The 21,634-nt window shown below is 34.0% G+C and overlaps 3 protein-coding genes and 2 pseudogenes across 4 annotated transcripts; all 5 read right to left on the bottom strand.

Annotated features, from left to right (window-relative positions):
• Positions 1 to 2,143: 2,143 nt before the first annotated feature.
• On the bottom strand, positions 2,144 to 4,174 carry LOC136206923 (non-functional pseudokinase ZRK2-like; annotated as a pseudogene).
• A 1,373-nt stretch (positions 4,175 to 5,547) lies between these two features.
• Positions 5,548 to 8,718, bottom strand: LOC136206731 (serine/threonine-protein kinase ZRK1-like). 2 transcript variants are annotated; one of them, XM_065997873.1, is made up of 2 exons: positions 8,610 to 8,718; positions 5,548 to 6,967 (listed from the first exon to the last, which is right to left on the bottom strand). In XM_065997873.1, the coding sequence occupies exon 2, from the start codon at positions 6,942 to 6,944 to the stop codon at positions 5,913 to 5,915; it is 1,032 nt and encodes a 343-aa protein (XP_065853945.1). In that variant the 5' UTR covers positions 6,945 to 6,967; positions 8,610 to 8,718; the 3' UTR covers positions 5,548 to 5,912. The 2 variants fall into 2 exon arrangements, with proteins under 2 accessions (XP_065853945.1, XP_065853946.1); XM_065997874.1 differs by lacking the exon at positions 8,610 to 8,718 and having other exon boundaries at positions 5,548 to 6,544; positions 6,629 to 6,944.
• LOC136206730 (serine/threonine-protein kinase ZRK1-like) lies at positions 6,879 to 8,599 on the bottom strand. Its single transcript, XM_065997872.1, has 2 exons — positions 7,162 to 8,599; positions 6,879 to 6,985 (listed from the first exon to the last, which is right to left on the bottom strand). Exon 1 carries the CDS (start codon positions 8,235 to 8,237, stop codon positions 7,182 to 7,184), a length of 1,056 nt encoding a protein of 351 aa, XP_065853944.1. The 5' UTR covers positions 8,238 to 8,599; the 3' UTR covers positions 6,879 to 6,985; positions 7,162 to 7,181.
• A 2,688-nt stretch (positions 8,719 to 11,406) lies between the features above and the next one.
• LOC136206788 (serine/threonine-protein kinase ZRK1-like) lies at positions 11,407 to 13,140 on the bottom strand. Its single transcript, XM_065997962.1, has 2 exons — positions 12,812 to 13,140; positions 11,407 to 12,450 (listed from the first exon to the last, which is right to left on the bottom strand). The coding sequence occupies exons 1-2, from the start codon at positions 13,071 to 13,073 to the stop codon at positions 11,498 to 11,500; spliced, it is 1,215 nt and encodes a 404-aa protein (XP_065854034.1). The 5' UTR covers positions 13,074 to 13,140; the 3' UTR covers positions 11,407 to 11,497.
• A 6,006-nt stretch (positions 13,141 to 19,146) lies between these two features.
• LOC136207276 (non-functional pseudokinase ZED1-like) lies at positions 19,147 to 20,464 on the bottom strand (annotated as a pseudogene).
• Between the last annotated feature and the right edge of the window lie 1,170 nt (positions 20,465 to 21,634).

The raw sequence follows: 21,634 nt of genomic DNA, 5'->3' as shown, positions 1-21,634 counted from the left end.
ATTTCTGAAAAGGCAATAAAGTAACAACTATACAAGTAGTAACAGCTATACAAGTAATGCACATGTTATTATTCCATAGCTACACAAATTCAAACTCAGAAAGGGAATAAACAGACCCTAAATTCTATCAGCCAACCAACTAATAAAGTGAATCAAACACATTATATCAGCAAACATCAAGCATGCAGAGCTAACGTGTCATCATACATAAATGGTAACCGACCTCAATCATTCCAACAGAGAAATTCCATAAAAAACCCTAACTTTCATCAACCAACCAACTGATAAAGTGAGTGAAACACATTTTATCACCAAAAATCAAGCAACTAAGAGATAACGTATCAAAAACAGGAAAAAAACCAACCTCAATGTCGTAAGTTCTGCACGGGATGAGTTGATTCTGAAATTCGCGATGAACTCTATATGAACCCTAATTCGTTTTCCACAGAAGCCGATCGAGAGAAAGAAGTTGAGGAGATGAAGAATTTGTGAATCATTCGACTGAATATGGAGAAGAGCAACGAACTGAAGAGTTTGTTGGTGGGAAATGAAGAGACTTTCGACTTATACAGGTTGAATCGTCTTTTCACCCTAAATGGACGAGGTATTTTAGACTTTTCAGTTCCCATGCTGGCGTGGAAAAAACGTTTGCCAGGTGTCCATCGCGTGTCGTTCAATCCTAGGGGATCAACTCATAGTTTCGATTATTGTGGCCAATGATAGCGTTTTTTTTTTAGTTCAGGGGGCTAAAAGGATGTCCCTTAAGTTGAGGGGGTTAAATGAATAAAATGGACAACTTAAGGGGGCTGCGTATGTATTAAGCCTTTTTTTTTATCCTCCAGGCTGAGCTAGGGTGTTAACCGAGCCCGAGCCTAACCCGAGCCTAAGTAGACTTGAGCTCGAATATGGATCAGATCAAACTTGGCTTAAGTTCGAAAATTAGGATTTGTTTCCAGCTCCAGAAAACGAAACATGGGTTTGACTCAGACGTGCTCAAGAATGATTTGAAAACAAAATATTGATTTCAACTTTGTACTTGAATGTACTACTTTATCAGCATTTTGTAATTTAATGTTAATCTTCTAATGAATGAAACATCAACTCTATTCGCAGGATTTTGACCCGAGCTTAAAGAAGCTCAAACTTAGTTTATTAATATATCAAGCCTAGTTTTAATAGGATGTGCAAGAAGCCTTTCCGCATAGGGCCTCAAAATTATAAGGGCCCCAAAGCTTAGGACCTTTTTAATCAAATATAGATATTAAGTTAATTTGAAAATACTATGCTAGTTTATGTTTGAAAATGACTCAAACCACGTAAATTATGTTTGAAAATGACTCAAAGCACGAAGTTTATTTTTGTACTTTTCCGTTAAATCGATGAAAATTGATGATATTCCACAATTCATTTAGTTAATTTTTTTTTTTATGTATAAGATTTATCTATTTGAGATGGGATAAAAGTGAAATAGAAAAATAAAAATGTTTCAAGTTTTAAGCTTAATTCATGTTTTTATTTCCAGTTTAAATTAATCTAATAACGTAATTGCATTACAATAAAACACAGACTTCATTAAGGACTATCTATGCTAAAAAAACCATAAGCAAAAATTACCAACAACAGTCTTAACATTAAAAATGTGTACTTCATTAAGTAAAGAAAATTTCTATTGTAATAATCGGGTTAAATGTATCGTTGATCACTGAATTTATATGGTTGTCTTAAAATGGTCATTCGATTTCAATTTGTCTCAATAAAATTACTCAACTTTGAGTTTTTTTTTTTTTCTCAATTAGATCACTCTGGCGATTTTGTTGTTCAAAATGCATCAAAATGATGCACACGTGAGTATAAGTTAACTCAGGTTTCCAACCGAAACAACACGTGACAGCCACATATTGGTTATTTTATGAAAAAAATTCATTTTGTTTTTTTTTTCATAAAAATAATCGACACGTTACTGCCAGGTGGCGCATACGTGGATGTCATGTTGTTTCGGTCATAAACATAGTCAAGAAGACAAACTCAAAGTAAGTGATTTTATTAAAACAAATTGAAGTTGAATGACTATTTTGAGACAAACAATGATCCATTTAACCCGTAATTATCAGATATCAGCTCGTAAATCACACAAGAAATCACATGTCAAAAATAGTATTGATGTCTTGTTACCATCTGAATAGTCCAGTACCATTGTAAAAAACTCCTGAAACAACTTAGTGGAACAGGATTTCTTAAAGTGTTATTTAAGCCACTCGCTTATACAAAATTGTCATTTGGGCTCTAACCTATTATTTAGTTACATTTGGCTCATGAACTATCATAATTGGTGAGATCGATAAATACGAACAGAAAGCTAACAAAGAGCAATTGCAGATCGATGAATACGAATAAGTTGTTTTGCCACTTCAATCATTTCTGGCCTTGTTTCAGCAGAAGCATCAAGGCAACTAATTGCAAGAGCTCCAACACTTTCCAACTGCTGCTCTTCCGTAGCCTCTCCCAAAATAAAAGGATCAAGCAACTCCTTGAATCTATTCATTCCAAGATACTCCTTCACACTATTCACAAGAAGAAGCCGATCATTTCCAGAGGGCATGCCAGCTAAATCAAATGATCTTTGCCCGGTTAAAAGCTCAAGTAACAACATTCCGAAGCTATAAACATCACACTTCTCGTTGTAGTAACCTGTGGCAAATGTTTCAGGCGCAATATATCCTATAGTCCCTCTCACAGCATCCGCCACATGCGTCTCGCCTTCAGGAATAGACACACACAGCGAAAAATTAAACATTTTGGCTGTAGAATTTCCATCCAGAAAAACGTTGGAGAGGTTAATATGTCTATGCACAATAGGCCTGGGAAATGCAGTGTGCATATACACTACCACATTAGCTAAATCTATAGCAATCTTCAACCTCACGTTCCATGGTACAGGCTTCAAGTGTGGGGGGTAAAAAATTCGAGCAGAAAGTGTTTCTCCCTCTGCGTATTCGAAGACTAGAGTAGGACGGTGAGTTTCTAAGCAGCAACCCAACAATTTCAGGACATTTCTGTGAACACTCATACCGGATGCATAAACTATTTCCAACAATCTTTGTTGCTTTTTGGAGCTCTTTTGCTGAGAAGCTTTTGATTGGAATGCTACACTTGCCATTACAGAAGGTAATCATCTTTTCCAACAATCTACTTCCGTTCCTCAAGAATATTTTACCTTTTTCATCTTTCAGATCTCTTTTCTTGTCGAATCTCAAACATTTCATCATCTTAACCGATCCTTTATACAAAACAAAAAAATCCGTTTCAGGCTTGAAGACCTAACTAGCTATAATATATTCAACTTGCGTGCAATTTTCAAGTTTAATGATCCATGAATAGAAATTTTCCTCAGAACATACATTATAGTAGCCAAACAAGTATAAATAGAGCTGTAGCAAACATTTAGATGTTACCAGCTAAAGCATAGTGCTTAAAGTTCGATGAATTCGCCTGAGTTGTTTGTCGATACCAGTCATTGTGATAGTTGTTAAATCGAGATTCGAAATTCTCTTTCAGTAAATCGTGACTCGTGAATTGGTAGCAACATCTACCAATTGTTGCTGCTCTGCTCTACATCTTTCAGAATTGCAGGATCAACAATCTTAATCAGTTCCTGATTCTCTATACAAATTGTTTCAGATATCAAAATCGTTTCGCCTTCCTTAAACCCCAATTTGGAATATTAAGATTTAGGCTTTGTCAGGTAAAGAGATATTTGAAGCAAAATGAATTATAAAAACAGCTAAACTAAACTCTATTTGCCAAACAGGAAATTAGAACAAAATTAACCATTCATCAACCCTTACTTACCCACACAAATCTATCTTCCAACACATATGTTTATAATCAACATTAATTACTCCATTAACACTCTCAGATCTCCATTCCAAACAAAGTGTAAATAATTCAAATTTAACCCAGAAATGTTGAGTTGTATGCAAGGAGTTAGCACGAGTCACAATATATGAAGAACACAAGCTATAAATTAGAATATGATGAAAATTAGAAAATTCCATAACAAATAGAAAATGATGAACATCAAACAGCAGAAAAATAAAAAAAAAAAAATAAATAGAGGAAGAGAGGAAGGAATTCACTTACACAAAAGATTACTTGGATGTAGTGTAGGAATAGACCAGTCTCCCCATTTATTTCACGAACTTGGATTTGAGACCTCATATTTCTAACTCCTATACGGTGTCGTTTTGAGGGAAGTAAACAGAAAAGCTTCCCACGCCCATAAAAGCTACCGACTTTTCAAGGGTGATGGTCAAAATGGGATAAGGGTTGGCCCTAAAGGTTAGGTTTTGTTTTTTTTTTTTTTTTTTTTTTTTTGTGAAATGTAAATTTATCTCTTGTTAAAATCGTCTTAAATATATTTTATGAAATTTAATTAAATAAAGATTGAGCTACGATGTTAACCGGCTCAACTGAGACCGAGCCTAGATAAATTCAGATCAGCTAAAAAATTACCTGACCCTAATGGAAGTATCAAAACTTTGTATAAAAGGGTTTTGAGATCCAAAAAAAATTTTACTTGTGATGGATATGACGCTGGCATATGATTACTTCTAGAGTACCCGATACACGTCATGTATTTGAGCATATAAATTCTATTCTTTTGAAAGTTGATGAAAGTAGACACCAAATGAAAAAAAAAAAAGTGAATATTATCATTGTATCAAAATTAGGGCTGTAAATGAGTCGAGCCGCTCATGAGCCGTTCGGTGTTCGGTTCAATAAAAGCTTGGCTCGATTCGGCTCAATTTGTAAACGAGCCGCTCGTGAGCATGATTTACTAGCTTAGTTCATAAACGAGTTGAGTTTGAGCATGCCAAAGCTCGGCTCGAAAGCTCGTGAGCAGGTTCGATTACAACATTTATGAATAAATTTTAGTTTTACAGAGCTTTATGTTAATTCACAAATATCTACGGACTATTTGTAAACATCTTGTTTATTGATTCATGTACTTCGCTTGTGAGCTTGTTTATGTTCACAATTAAAGAGCTATTTGCGAGCAAACTTCATAAATATAATTAACGATTTACTTACAAACAATTCATTGTTAGATAATTTTCTTAATGAACCAAGTTCAAAGAGGATTTTGGGCTCGAAGCTCGGCTCGAGCTCGTTTATTTTCTAATGAGCTGAGCCGAGCTTGAACAAGCCAAAGCTCTGCTCGGGCTCGAGCTCGTTAATTTTATAGCGAGCAGAGTTTGAATAGGCCAAAACTCGGCTCGGCTTGATTACAGCCCTAATCAAAATGAACTTATTATTATTATTTTTAGTGTGTTTTAATTTCTTGATAATTTGAGCAAGTACCAATATTGAATTCAACTGTTTATTAAATTTGTGGATGGTTTATTAAATTTATATTTTGTTGGATTGATAATGTATTTATTTTATGTGTTGCTTCATAATGGATAAAGGTATCCGCGGGTACCTTTGATTTAAATGGAACGAGTATGGAATTTAAGAAGTATACATGTTAAGGTAATGAAACGAGTATGAGTAATTAAAATACAAACAGATAAGGATTTGAGATTAACATTACAAGCGAATACCTTAACCGTTGTCATCCCTACTTATCAAGGATCTAAAACCAAAAGATCAAGGTAAGTCATCCAAGTCCATACATGATAAACAGAGATAAGAAATGCACAAGGCTCAGTAACTACCCTCTTAAGCTCGGGTTAAATACACAGTTGGTCATTATATTTTTATAGTTATCTTCAATTTGTCTTAATAAAATTAATAAACTTTGAATTTTATAGGTCTCCCTTGTGACTTTAAGAGCAAAAAGACAATAGAGAAGTGACGCGGCCGCCACATCAACAATAATCAACGTTCACCGCTGACTGAAACAACGCGTATCAGCTAGGATCAATTGCAGATCGATAAATAGGAATAAGTTCTTTTGCCACTTCAATCATTTCTGGCCTTTTTTCAGCAGCATCATCAATACATTTAATTGCAAGAGCTCCAACACTTTCCAATTGCTGCTCTTTCACAGCCTCCCCCAAAATAAAAGGATCAAACATCTCCTTGAATCTATTCATTCCAAGATACTTCTTCACATGATTCACAAGAAGAAACTCATCTCCAGTTTCAATGCGAGAGTTATCGAACGATCTTTGCCCGGTTAAAAGCACAAGCAGTAACACTCCGAAGCTATAAACATCGTTCTTCTCATTGAAGTAACCCGTGGCCAATGATTCAGGTGCAATAACTCCTACAGTCCCTGCCACAATATCCTCGACATACGTCTCGCCTTCAGGAATAGACACACACAGCGAAAAATCAGACAGTTTGGCTGCAGAATTTCCGTCCAGTAAAACATTCGAAGCTTTAATATTTCTATGCACAATAGGCCTTGGAAATGCAGTGTGCATATACACTACCACATTAGCTATATCTATAGCAGTCTTCAACCTCACATTCCAAGGCACAGGCTGAAAATGCATGTCGTCCCGATCTATAATTCGATCAGCAAGTGTTTTTTCCTCTGCGCATTCGAAAACGAGAGTAGGACAGTGAGTTTCTAAGCAGCAACCCAACAATTTCAGGACATTTTTGTGAACACTCATACCGGCTGCATAAAGTATTTCGTTGATGGAAAATTGATCCGCTTGCTTTATAATAAACTTCTTTACAATAACTGGACGATCTTGGAGAAAACCCTTGTACAATTCAAAGTATCCATCTATCTTTAGCAATTGTTTTTTGTCGAAGTTGTTTGTTGCTTTTTCGAGCTCTTCTACGGTGAAGCTTTTGATTGGAATGCAACACTTGCCATTACAGAAGGTAATCATCTTTTCCAACAATCTGCTTCCATTCATCAAGAACATTGTACTCTTTTCATCTTTCATGTCTCTGTCCTTGTCTACTCTCAAACATTTCATCATCTTAAACTTCTATCTACGGAACCCTTTATGCAAAACAAAATCTGGTTTCAGAATTCAGTATATCAATATCATAAGCTTGAAGACATAACTAGCTATAATATATTCAACTTGCATGCAAATAAGTTTAATCCAATAACAAAAAAACTATTTTCCAATCATCCATGAATAGAAATTTTCCAGTCATCATAATAGAAATAAAGATGTAGCAAACACGGACCAAAATTTAGATGTTATCAGCTAAAGCATAGTGCATAAAGATCGATGAATTCGCCAGAGTTGTTTGGTGATATCAGTCATTGTTGGTCTACCTTCTGCTTCATTGCAAATGCAACTAAGAGCAAGTGTACCAACATCTACTATTTGTTGCTGCTCTACATCTTTCAGAATATCAGGATCAACAATCTTAATCAGTTCCTGATTCTCTACACATTGTTTCAGATGTTCATACGGTGAAACATAATCTAAATCATTTACCTTGAAAAAGGTAGAATTTCCAGTCAAAAGGTGTAAGAGAAGCAGACCAAAATAAAAAACATCAAGCTTTTCAGTTACATAGCCTGAATTCAAATATTCAAGGGGTAGGTAACCTGTTTTCGCAAAAACTCCTGTTATAACATGAGATTCACCATCAGGAATTGATACCGATAAAGAAAAATCCGTAAGCTTAGCAACATTATCTTGATCAAGTATAACAGTTGAAGGCCTTATATCTCGAAGTACAACAAGCCTTGAAAGTGCAGTGTGTAAATAAGCAACTGCATAAGCAATATCTGCTGCTATCCTTATCCTACATTTCCATGATAATGGCTTCGAGCAGTACTTGCCAATTCGGTTGGAAAGAGTGCAATTACCCACAAATTCATAGACCAGAATTGGAAATTCAAAGTCAAGGCAGCATCCTATAAGCTTTAAGACATTTTTGTGGACACTCATTTGGGTACCAATCACAATGTCTGTCATAGCTGATTCAAGCAAATACCTAAACTCTCTATAATCAGTATTTTCCCAGAAGGATGAGTACCGTTTAATTGTAATTGGACGACGGTCTTCCAGAAAGCCTTTGTAGACTGTATAGCCAGAATCTCGAAAAATCATTTGTTCATGATGATAGTTGTTTGTTGCTCTATTGAGTTCTTGGCTGGAGAATGTACGGATATGATTGCATTTTCCATTGCAGGAGGCGATAAGCTCTTCTAGTAACATCCTTCCATTCTTCATGAATGGTGTCTCCTCCTGGGCCTTCTTACCCATTGTTAAACACGAAAACATCTTCTCTACTGCAGACAGAATCATCCATCATTAAGATAGATAAATCCTAAACAAAACATATATATGTTTATCATTAACCCACACAAATTCATCTTCCCAAACATAAACGCTACTTTATTAACACTCTCAAACCTCTCTCTCTCCCAGCCAATTTAACCCAGGAATTGATGAGTTGTACTTAACGAGTTAGCACGAGTCACAGTATGTCAAGAACACAAGCTAGAAATCAGAATATGATGAAAAATAGTCACGGAATCAAAATTCCATCAAATAGGAAATCATGAACAACAACAACAATAGCAGCAGAAAGATATGCTCAGAAAGTGATTAATCACATAATTCATTAATAAATACAAAAAAAAATTACAGAGGAAAGAGAGGAAGGAATTCACTTACCAAAAGATTATAATTTGCCTTTGGATCTAGATCTAGGAATAGAGAAGTCAGAAGTCTCACCATGTAGTTCACAAACTGGGAAAAAAATAAGTTGACTTTCTGACTTGAATCGGAGACCTTATATTTCTTAATTCTGATGCGGTGTCGTTTTTTGTGGGCAGTAAAAGGAAAAGCTTCCCATGACCATGAGGGGTGGTTAAGTGAGAAATTACGTAGCACATTTTAAGTTACTCTATTTTGAAAAACCTCACAACATTGATTTCTTGTCATTCTCGGAGACAAAACCAAAGACTTAACACCACCCTTCGGTAGCAGAACCGGTCACTATCCTCTATCCTTGGAGGAACTTCAACGGGATGGGAAGAGTTGCCGAAAAGTTGAGCTTTCTCGAAAAGTTAACCATGTTACTCTATTATTTTCTGTTTGTTTGTTTATACCGAATATAAAGATTAAATATCTAACAAAAAAAGGAGATCAAAAGATCAAAATGTTAACAGTAACAAAAGATAGACATTGTAATGTGATAAGGGTCAAATATTTAAGCTCAACGTTTCAAATGAATGACAGATTTAATCATAACATATAAAATTGTGCAAAATTAACCGTGGCGCTTCTATACAAGATCAATTTTAGCTATGTGATATCGAAAATTGGAAAAACTGGTTTAATTGTTATCTAACTGTCACATAGGACATTCCAAACAAATTTATCGATAAATTGAAACAGTTTCTTACGGGTTTTTTTTGTAACTATATTAATAATACAGATTTGATTTTTAGCAGTTAATATAATTTTTATTAGTATTATACTAAATAGTTAACCTTAACGTTTCAAACGAAGTGCAGATTTAACATAACGTATGAAATTGTGCAAATTTAACCCTAACGTTTCCAAGCAAGATCAATTTTAATCGTGTGCTACAAAAAAAATTTGAAATGACCGGTTTGACTATTATGTAGCCGTCACATCAAACCTTCCAAAAACCTTCCAAACAAGTTTGTCAATAAATTGAATCAGTTTTGGACATTTTTTTATTGGTTTTTTATAACTATATTAATAACACAGTAAATGTTTTAGATAATTTGAAAAAAATGTGATTAACTTATATGTAACAGATTTAGTTTTAACATTTTAACAGAATTTTTTTTTTCTTTTTTGTTAAAAGTGTGACAGTTCCTGCAGTTACGATTCATATCTTAAGCAGTTGCTGTCATCTGCATCATTTTAGCTTGGTTCCAATCTCCCAACGTCTTCTGCGCACAGAAGAGAATCTGCTCCAGAGTCGACACAACATAATTCCATAGTCGATCACTGCGGCCTTTCCATATACTCCAAATATGCATCAGGAAAATATCCACTCACGTAACCGAACACCTTACTGAACCAGTCTGTAATGTTCTCCGCTCGGTCAGCCTGCTCCTGAATCATCCTCCACAAACCCAATTACTGCCAGACCTGTACCGCACTCGCACATGCGATAAATACGTGTCATTCATCCTCCCATTGTCCATTACATGTCACACAACAATTATTTAGTTGCTGGCCACGCCTTTGTAAATTCACCCTGACTGGCAAGCAATTTCGAGCCCATTGCCAATTAAAATACCTTACTTTATGCGGGACCTCTACCTTCCCTAATTTGTTCCACATTCCCGTGACATGGTACCATTCTCTCCCTCCGAGATCTGTTGCCACTCTATAGGCACTTTTAACGTATAATGACCTGATGGATGGGCCTGCCACATCATTTTGTCCACCACCTCTAGCGTTTGTGCATGCAACTTATTCATTTCCCTGATGTTTCTGCCATGGAAAACTTCTGCAAGGAGTTCACTGTCCCATTCCCTGGAGTTTGGAATAAACAGATCACACACTTTTAACTGTTCCAACCCCTCAATTATCGTATAAACCCATTTGCCTCATCCCTTAACCATATATCCTTCCTGACGCTAATCGTTTCCCATCTGACTCCTCTCTAATGATCAATTGGGAACTCCATATATTTCACCATATAAAACTAGGTGAGTGTCCCAGTAAGGCGATGATTAATTGAGAACTCCATATCTTCTTATATTTTTTAAAGTTATCATTAATATATATGAATGACAAAATTACATATAATCCAAAAACTCGATATTAACACCAACAGGTTAACACGATTGTGACATGAAAGTTTTTAGGTTGGTTAGGGGTTTACTATTTTTCAACACGAACCTGGAAATGACACGATAAGAGCACGACTCAAACCCAATAATTGCCAGGTATATTCTTGTGTGAGAAAAAAGAGGGGTAAATTACACCCATGACCCTTCAACTTACATTTACCTTCGTATCGCTCTTAAACTTTAAAACCCGATACTATAACATTAGAACTTTGCATTTTATTAATAGGGTAAATTAAAAAACCACCGTGTGGTTATATTTTTTTGTCAATTAGATGCATGTGGTTATTTTTGCCATCAGGAGGGGATTAAGTTTTTTCGATTTGCTAAAAACGAAAATCTTTTAGTTTGACATTCAAAAAATAACCTTTAACGACCTTAAAATGAAAATTTCGAAATAATGTATAACATCTCAAAATAGAAAAGTCTAATAATTGAAATGTTTATTTTCGACTTTTCAAATCACTATTTCTGAACCTTTATCTCTACATAACCATTTCCTCTCTAATAATCAAATATCACCTAAATGACTTCAAACCAAAAAATTCAAGCGATGTTTGGTTTTTTTGAAAGCAGGAATCCCTGGTTGTTGGATTCATTTTTGTAACCTGATTGTTCCTTTTGGCCATTTGATTCTGTCAGAGAACATGAGTTCATGCTTAGAGAAATTGGTTAAAGCCTTATGATTGGGGTTCCTATAAACAAATTTTATTATGACTAACAATGTTAAGAAAATTCAATTATATAGAAAACAGAATCAACATCAATGAACACAAAGCTAACAAGAATCAATTTCAGATCGATAAATACGAATAAGTTCTTTTGCCACTTAAGAGCTCCAACACTTTCCAATTGATGCTCTTTCACAGCCTCTCCCAAAATAAAAGGATCAAGCAACTCCTTGAATCTATTCATTCCAAGACTCCGAACATTTCCAGAGAGCATGCCAGCTAAATCGAATAAACTTTGCCCGGTTAAAAGCTCAAGTAACAACATTCCGAAGCTATAAACATCGCTCTTCTCGTTGAAGCAACATCTGGACAATGTTTCAGGCGCCATAAATCCTATAGTCCCTCTCACATGACCATCCTCCACATACGTCTCCCCTTCAGGAATAGACAGACACAGCGAAAAATCAGACAGTTTGGCTGTAGAATTTCCATCCAGAAAAACGTTGGAGGGTTTAATATCTCTATGCACAATAGGCCTTGGAAATGCAGTGTGCATATACACTACCACATTAGCTAAATCTATAGCAATTTTCAACCTCTCATTCCATGTTACAGGCTGAAAGTGTCCGTCTTTCCGATCTATAATTCGATCATAAAGTGTTTTTCCCTCTACGTATTCGAAGACTACAGTAGGACAGTCAGTGGATGCATAAACTATTTCGTTGATGGAAAGTTGAAGGTTACTGATCTTCTTTATAGTTACTGGACGATCTTGGAGAAAACCCTTGTAGTATCTACACCACAACCCTGGTAACAATTGTCTTTCTTTGAAGTTGTTTGTTGCTTTTTGGAGCTCTTTTTCTGAGAAGCTTTTGATTGGAATGCTACACTTGCCATTACAGAAGGTAATCATCTGTTCTAACAACATGCTTCCGTTCCTCAAGAATATTTTATCTTTCCGGTCTCTTTTCTTATCGAATCTCAAACATTTCATCATCTTAACCGAATCTTTATGCAAAAAAAAATCCCGTTTCAGAATTCAGTATATCACAAGCTTGAAGATGTAACTAGCTAGCTATAATATATTCAACTAAGAAGTTTAATCATCCATGATTAGGAAATTTGCCTCAAAACATATATTGTAGTAGCCAAACAAAAAATAGAGATGTAGCAAACATTTAGATGTTATTCTCCTGAGTTGTTTGGCGATATCAGTCATTGTGATAATTGTTACATCGAGATTGGATTCGTGTATCAAAATTCTCATTTTGTAAATTCTGACTTGTGAATTGAATTAATATTACAAAAAATAAAATATAGCAAATACCTAAACTCTCTATCATCAGTATTTTCCCAGAAGGATGAGTACCGTTTAATTGTAATCGGACGGCAGTCTTCCAGAAGGATGAATCTCGAAAAATCATTTGTTCATGATGATAGTTGTTTGTTGCCCTATTGAGTTCTTGGCTGGAGAATGTACGGATATGATTGCATTTTCCATTGCAGGAGGCGATAAGCTCTTCTAGTAACATTCTTTCATTCTTCATGAATGGTGTCTCCTCCTGGGCCTTCTTACCTATTGTTAAACACGAAAACATCTTCTCTACTGCAGATACAGAATCATCCATCATTAAGATAGATAAATCCTAAACATATATATGTTTATCATTAACCCACACAAATTCATCTTCCCAAACATAAGGGGTGGTTATATTTCTTACTTCTGATGCGGTGTCGTTTTTTATGGGCAGTAAAAGGAAAAGCATTCCCATGACCATAAGGGGTGGTTAAGTAAGAAAATAATTCTCCATTCATGGTTGAAAATAGTCCTATAAAAAAATATTACAATTTGTTTATATATAATATATTAAATAAATTAAAATTATTATGTATATATTTTTATTATAATATTTATTAAAAGATTAGAAATTTGTTTTTTTCTTATTTTAATAAATTAAAATGTATTGTGATTAAATATATATTTAATCTCTGTTTTTTTTACGTAACACACTTTTAAGTTACTCTATTTTGAAAAACTTCACAACATTGATTTCTTGTCATTATCGGAGACAAAACCAAAGACTTAACACCACCCTTTGGTAGCAGTACCGGTCACTATCCTCTATCCCCGAAGGAACTTCAACGGGCGGGAAGAGTTGTCGAAAAGTCGAGCTTTCTCGAAAAGTTGACCATGTTACTTTATTATTTTTTGTTTGTCTGTTTATACCGAATATAAAGATTAAAAATCTAAAAAGATCAAAATGTTAATAGTAACAAAAGATAGACATTGTAATGTGATAAGGATCAAATATTTAAGCTCAACGTTTAAGGATCAGATTTAATCATAACATATAAAAATGTGCAAATTTAACCCTGACGCTTCTAAACAAGATCAATTTTAACTATGTAATATCGAAAATTGAATAAACTGGTTTAATTGTCATTTAACTGTCACAATTTATTGATAAATTGAAACAGTTTCGTACGTTTTTTTTTGTAACTATATTAACAATATAGATTTGATTTTTAGCAGTTTAACATAATTTTTGTTAGTATTATACTAAATATTTAACCTTAACGTTTCAAACGAAGTACAGATTTAGCATAACGTATGAAATTGTGCAAATTTAACCCTAACGTTTCCAAACAAGATCACTTTTAATCGTGCACTACAAAAAAATTTGAAATGACAGGTTTGACTATTATGTAGCCGTCACATCGAACCTTTCAAACAAGTTTGTCAATAAATTGAATCAGTTTCGTACATTTTTTATTGGTTTTTTTGTAATTATATTAATAACACAGTAAATATTTTAGATAATTTGAAAAAAATGTGATTAACTTATTGTTGACGGCTAATCTAATTTTTATATTTTTAGCATATGTTATAATTTTACTCTATAGTTTTTTTTTATTTAATTAAATTCATCTCTCAACAAAACAAAAATGTGATAAAAAAAATAGAAAATAATATCAAAAGATTATTATAAAAAAGAAAACAGAAAAGAAAAAAAAGAAATAATAAAAATCAGGGGCAAATTTGCATCATTTTTCAGTAACCCGTCCAACAACTTCGATAAAGGGAAGTAGTGCTGAAAAACGGGTTTGAACATGTCCAACCCATTACAGGAACTTTTCACGGCATTATCTCCATTCTTCCAACTCCCAACTCAGCCACTTTCTTTCTTCAACTAATGGGAAGGTAATGGGATCATGAGTGAGAAATTTAAGAGCCACTAACTTGGAATTTGTTGCTCAAAATCCTATAAATAGAGCTCAAATCCTTCCTTCCAATCCCCACTCAAAAATCAATCAAACCTACTCAAAAATCAATCAAACACATACAACTCAAATTTTTCTCTCAAATTCTCTGCCAAAATCGGCCTCTTTATCAATCATTAGATTCGTAGAAATCGTTCTTTAGCATCTAATTAGTCTAAACAATGTCTCAATTTCCAGAATTAGTTTTTTAATCTTTAGTTCCTCAGAAAAGCTTTCAATTTTCAGAAACTTCAAATCCGAAATTCTCTTAGTTTAATCAATCAATTCTCAAATCGTTTTTTGCAATCTCTTAGTTAAGTCTGTAGGATGTGATTAACCAAAAGGTAAAACGAACACAGAAAAACATATTAACAGTAAACAGAAAATCAAAAAGAATGGAGATAGACAAATCTGAGGCCTGTATTAGCAGTTTCCTTAAGACAGATCTTGCCGCTATTGACAATCGTCTCCCAGGATACAACAGATTACGCAAGCGAACTCAAACCGTGTGTAGCCTAGTTATCACCGGAGTAGGAAAACAAGAACTTTATGAACAGATAAAGAGCAGGAAAAATTCAAGAACAGTAATTTTTCTGACTATTTATGACTGTCTCTGAATTTGACAATCCATTCTATATAAATAGAACTTGGAAGGATATGTCATTTCACGAATAAACATGACTGTACACGGACAGACACGACTGTTTACGTACAAACACGATTGTTCACGAAGGGCACGACTGATCATGTAAGGAGGTGTTTGTTGGTATTAAAATTAACAAATAATTTTATTCAAATTTTTCCAACAATCCCCCACATGAATAAAATTAAAAAACGGGACGATTAGGATGTGGTGATAAGTTTCTACAGAAGATATCTGCATAGGATAGGTAGCTAATGTGCCTTGAACCTTCCCTTGTGAAAGTATATTTACTTTACTGGCTGACTAGTAGACGCGATGCTTTGAACTATTCTGCCGTTTGTGTAAACAGTGATATACTCCACACAGATATCAACATAACACGGTATGGTTCTCATGGTTATGTTCGTTATGGTCATGAACATCGCCTGGTTCTGCGAGAGTTTAAGAGAACTAGGCCCCACTAGTCTCCATCGAAGCGACCCCACTTCACTCTAACATAGGTGATTTTATTTGCTCAGAATTTCTGATGCACAATGTATCATTAAAAGCATATAGCTTAACCTTTTACCATTGGTGTCACTGTTTACATCTAGGAATGGACTTGGGTTTAACCCCCACAGTGAACGCATAAGGTTTATGCAATTAGGTTGTCCCTTTGAACCTATTTCTTGGGATCTCCAGTCAAATAGGTAGGGTTTTCCTTCACATAACGCCTCTTCTCTATGGGCTTTAGTCTCATTCCTTTCGATGATTTATCAATTTGATCTCGGTTTAACCTCTAGGTTAGCGGATCCGCTGTGTTATCCTTTGATTCTACAAAATCAACAAGGATGACACTCGTTGAGATCAATTGACTAACGGTGTTATCACACGGAAGCTTTTCTACCTGTAACTCATTATACAGAAGCTTTTTATACCGCATATTCACCGATTGATATGATATTTTTCTTTTCTTCCATCATTGAAACGTACTTATTTTAAGGCGATTTGATTTCTATATTTTTAGTTACTTTCACAAATTAAATCTAGCCAACTAATGTTCATCTACCAGCAACTAACTCGGCTAGATAACAACATTGCTCAGATTTATCAATTTGTGACATTTCACATTTCTAATGTATATCAACCCCTACACGCGCGAGAATATCAAACATGGAATTTTCGCATATCATCATCATCTCTAAAGAAAACATATTTTCTTTTATCACAAGTTTTAAAATTCATATCAATGAATTTTCGTAGACTTTTGTTGTGACTTACAAACGTTGCCATTGGTACAAGTATGCCTAAAGCTTTTGAAGTGACCGTGTTCTTAAAAACCGGATCTATCTTCAATTAACTTATGTACCAACATATGCCAAACAACAATTAATCTGTTTAAACAAACAGACAATTAACACTTTTCTTTTCCTGAAATTCCAAGCAAACCAAGTTAGAATCAGAAAATTATAATCTGTTTAAACAGATACACAACAACAATTAACAACAAAATATAAACTATATATATAAAGTTGTCATCCAATCTGTCCCAATATAATTTCCACCCAAACGTTCGGAATTATATTATATTCGTCGAGACAATCCATCAATGTATTCATGTACGCATATATCTGAATAGTCGAATTTGAAAATCGGACAGATTAATTTGACATTTGCCTTGCATCATTCTACTATATATTGTCTGTAAAGTGTTAGCATCAGATTGATCACAAGAACAACACGAAAATCGCAAAGATTAAAATGAAACATAAACTTTTCAAAAAGAGAATAAGCAATTGAAAGAATATTATTAGAATAGTATTTATAAGGTGAATGCATGCACCATCAAAGCAATGGTATTTATAAGCCAAACATTTGCATCAAAAACTTTACTATTCTAATTCCATTATATCTTTCAACATATATTAACCTTGGTAATATTCATCCTCTAACATGTATTCCTGCGTTAATTTCAACCTAAGCATGCATTAATAAAATAAAACCAAACCTGCACGTTGGAAAATTGCAAAATAAATAAACAAATTATCCAGCAGAAGAATAGGAAGTTTCTCCATGTTCTGCTATTTCACCAATCCGTTCCACACTAATATATGAGGAGCAGTAACTTTTAAACATCTCAACTATGCAGTCTCTTTCTTCTGTATTATTGCCTTACGTTTTCTTCTGTGTATTTTTTAAAATCACACAACACAGCAAATTCTGTCTTAAGATTGTAGGATGTGATTAACCAAAAGGTAAAACGAACACAGAAAAACATATTAACAGTAAACAGAAAATCAAAAAGAATGGAGATAGACAAATCTGAGGCCTGTATTAGCAGTTTCTTTAAGACAGATCTTGCCGCTATTGACAATCGTCTCCCAGGATACAACAGATTACGCAAGCGAACTCAAACCGTGTGTAGCCTAGTTATCACCGGAGTAGGAAAACAAGAACTTTATGAACAGATAAAGAGCAGGAAAAATTCAAGAACAGTAATTTTTCTGACTATTTATGACTGTCTCTGAATTTGACAATCCATTCTATATAAATAGAACTTGGAAGGATATGTCATTTCACGAATAAACATGACTGTACACGGACAGACACGACTGTTTACGTACAAACACGACTGTTCACGAAGGGCACGACTGATCATGTAAGGAAGTGTTTGTTGGTATTAAAATTAACAAATAATTTTATTCAAATTTTTCCAACAAAGTCAGTAAAAACATCACTCAATCCTCGGTTCAAGCTTTCTTAGTCTAAATCAAATTTCACCATTGTTAAGTTCTTCAAAGCTTCAAGCATTTTCCGTGAAACCAAGATCACCGAAACCTCATTTTCGAGTAATTCTTAGTTTACACACCTATTCCAAATCATATTTGGGAACTTTTTATTGATCTCAATCAATTTCAGAAACAAACTTTTGAGTTTTTCATCATTGAAAAATTCATCAAACAACCTTTCTCGTGAGTCATTTTCCAAATTTTATTTAGAGTTCGTTAATTAACCTTTCATCAAACTTTGTTAATCCACACAAATCTATAAGCTATAAATGAGAATATGATGAAACTTAGAAAATTCCATAAAATAGAAAATCATGAAAATCAAACAGCAGAAAAATATATAAAAAAGAAAAAAAAAAGAGAGAGAGGAAGGAATTCACTTACAAAAGAGTATTTGGATGCAGTGTAGGAATAGACAAAGTCTCCCCATGTATTTCACAAACAGAAATTGACTTTCTGACTTCCATTTGAGACCTCATATTTCTAACCCTTATACGGTGTCGTTTTGTTGGCAGTTGCTTTCCAAGCCCATAAAGGGCAAAATTTGTTCAATGGTGATGGTCAAAATGAGCAAATTTATCTGAGCGAACATGTCAACCAGCTGAACTGAGACCGAGCCTAAATAGACTCAGCTCTGCTAAAAAATGGATGAGATCAAGTTCGACTTGAGCTCAAAAATTTGGATTTAGTTCGAGCTTGAGAGAACCAAACACAAGTTCGGACAACTGAAAACACATGAACCAAGCCAGACTAGTATACGTTAAGAAAGTTAAGAGCAGCAATGTTAAGAAAATTCAATGGCTTAATGTATATTTACACATTTAAACTGGCAAGTTTTGTCTATTGGACGCTGAACTTTTTAAATAACCTATCACACACTTATAGTTGCCTTTAAAAACCTATCCCACACCTAAACTTGGCTCATTCGAACCTCCTATCAAGTTTAAGGGTGTAGATATGCATTAAGCCAAATTCAATCATATATATATATGGTGTGACATAGAAAACACAATCAACATAAAGCTAATAAAGCTAATAAGGATCAATTGCAGATCGATAAATAGAAATAAGTTCTTTTGCCACTTCAATCATTATTGGCCTTTTTTCTAGAGAATGATCAACGCAACTAATTGCAAGAGCTCCAACACTTTCCAACTGCTGCTCTTCTGTAACCTCTGCCAAAATAAAAGGATCAAACATATCCTTGAATCTATTCATTCCAAGATACTTCTTCATATGATCCCCAAGAAACTAATCCCCGGATTCAGTGCGAGATATATCGAATGAATTTTGCCCGGTCAAAAGCACAAGTAGTAACACTCCGAAGCTATAAACATCGCTCTTCTCGTTGTAGTAACCTGTAGCCAATGATTCAGGCGCAATAAATCCTGCAGTCCCTGCCACAACATCCTCCACATAAGTCTCGCCTTCAGGAATAGACATACACAGCGAAAAATCAGACAGTTTGGCTGCAGAATTTCCATCCAGAAAAATGATCCAGGCATTGATATTTCTATGAACAATAGGCCTGGGAAATGCAGTGTGCAGATATACTACCATATTAGCTAAATCTACAGCAATCTTCAACCTCACATTCCATGGTACAGGCTGAAAATGTCCGTCTTTCCGATCTATAATTAGATCAGCAAGTGTTTTTCCCTCTGCGTTTTCGAAGACTAGAGTAGAACAGTCAGTCTCTAAGCAGCAACCCAACAATTTCAAGACATTTCTGTGAACACTCATACCGGATGCATAAACAATTTCATTGATTGAATGTTCACCCCCACTTAGGGTATGGTTGGTAGTAAACTTCTTTATAATTACTGGACGATCTTGGAGAAAACCCTTGTACAATACAAAGTATGCATCCATCTTTACCATTTGTTTTGCGTCGAAGTTGTTTGTTGCTTTATCGAGCTCTTTTGCTGAGAAGCTTTTGATTGGAATGCTACACTTGCCATTACAGAAGGTAATCATCTTTTCTAACAATATGCTTCCGTTCCTCAAGAATATTGTACCTTTTTCATCTTTCAGGTCTCTTTTCTTGTCCAATCTCAAACATTTCATCATCTTAACCGAACCTTTATGCAAAACAAAATCCGGTTTCAGAATTCAGTGTATCATGTTAGAATTGAGAATTTAATAAAGGTTCATACTAGGTAATATAGGATGCAATGCAGGCTAGTTTTTCCTATTGTTTTCCCTTTTCTTTGCCTATATAATGGCCATTCTATTCACTTGTAGTATCTACACCACAACCCTGGTAACAATTGTCTTTCTTTGAAGTTGTTTGTTGCTTTTTGGAGCTCTTTTTCTGAGAAGCTTTTGATTGGAATGCTACACTTGCCATTACAGAAGGTAATCATCTGTTCTAACAACATGCTTCCGTTCCTCAAGAATATTTTATCTTTCCGGTCTCTTTTCTTATCGAATCTCAAACATTTCATCATCTTAACCGAACCTTTATGCAAAACAAAATCTCGTTTCAGAATTCAGTGTATCACAAGCTTGAAGATCTAACTAGCTATAATATATTCAACTAAGAAGTTTAATCATCCAATGATTAGGAAATTTTCCTCAAAACATATATTGTAGTAGCCAAACAAAAAATAGAGATGTAACAAACATTTAAATGTTACCAGCTAAAGCATATAGTGCTTAAAGATCGACGAATTCTCCCGAGTTGTTTGGCGATATCGGTCATTGTGATAATTGTTAAATCCCGATTCGTGTATCAAAATTCTCATTTTGTAAATTTTGACTTGTGAATTGAATTACTATTATAAAAAATAAAATAGAGGAAAGTATAAAAATCTTAACTAGTATTTTTAAAATTGAACAAATGGTATTTTGAGGTTTATTCATATATATATATATATATATATATATATATATATATATATATATATATATATTATTAACGCCCTTAGAATATTATGATCTGCCAACTTTTGGTAAAATAGTTAAGGGATATTTTTATTTTCTTAAACTCAACCAATCTCTAAATGATCGCTAAGATTCTAATAAGAGTGGTCATTATTGTTGGTCTACCTTCTGCTTTATTGCAAAAGCAACTAAGCACAAGTGTACCAACATCTATCCCTTGTTATTTTTTTCCCTCTACTTATTATCTTTCACCTAAATAAATGTTGCTTTATTTCTTTAAAAACAAACTGATAATAATATGATAAATATATTCATGTCGCTATATTTTAGTGGTAAATGTCAATTAATAAATCTAAATTTACTATTATGTTTTTAGAAATTATAATCCTATTCAAAATTATATTGATTAAAATTAACCATCAAACTAATGAATATTATTGAAAATACTAAAAACAATATAAAAATATTAGATTTTTGTTTTAGTAAAACGTTAAATTATAAATTAAGTGGTATATATTAGAAAACATATTATGCAATATCCAATAAACTATTAGTAATCTAAGTCTAAAGCTCTTGATCCACTTAGAATCACCGGTGGTGTTAGTAATCTAAATTAATTTTATTATTTAAATAT

Source organism: Euphorbia lathyris, chromosome 9, assembly GCF_963576675.1.
Source record: "Euphorbia lathyris chromosome 9, ddEupLath1.1, whole genome shotgun sequence".
NCBI classification, from domain to species: domain Eukaryota; kingdom Viridiplantae; phylum Streptophyta; class Magnoliopsida; order Malpighiales; family Euphorbiaceae; genus Euphorbia; species Euphorbia lathyris.
This window is presented reverse-complemented; position numbering and strand designations above follow the sequence as displayed.

Bases quoted from the DNA above. Each gene is read 5' to 3' on its own strand.
- LOC136206731 (XM_065997873.1), bottom strand. From the start codon at position 6,944: ATGATGAAATGTTTGAGAGTAGACAAGGACAGAGACATGAAAGATGAA.
- LOC136206730 (XM_065997872.1), bottom strand. From the start codon at position 8,237: ATGATTCTGTCTGCAGTAGAGAAGATGTTTTCGTGTTTAACAATGGGT.
- LOC136206788 (XM_065997962.1), bottom strand. From the start codon at position 13,073: ATGATGGATGATTCTGTATCTGCAGTAGAGAAGATGTTTTCGTGTTTA. The intron at 12,451-12,811 runs GTACTCATCCTT...TTTTGCATAAAG, and splicing joins CGTCCGATTACAATTAAACG to ATTCGGTTAAGATGATGAAA.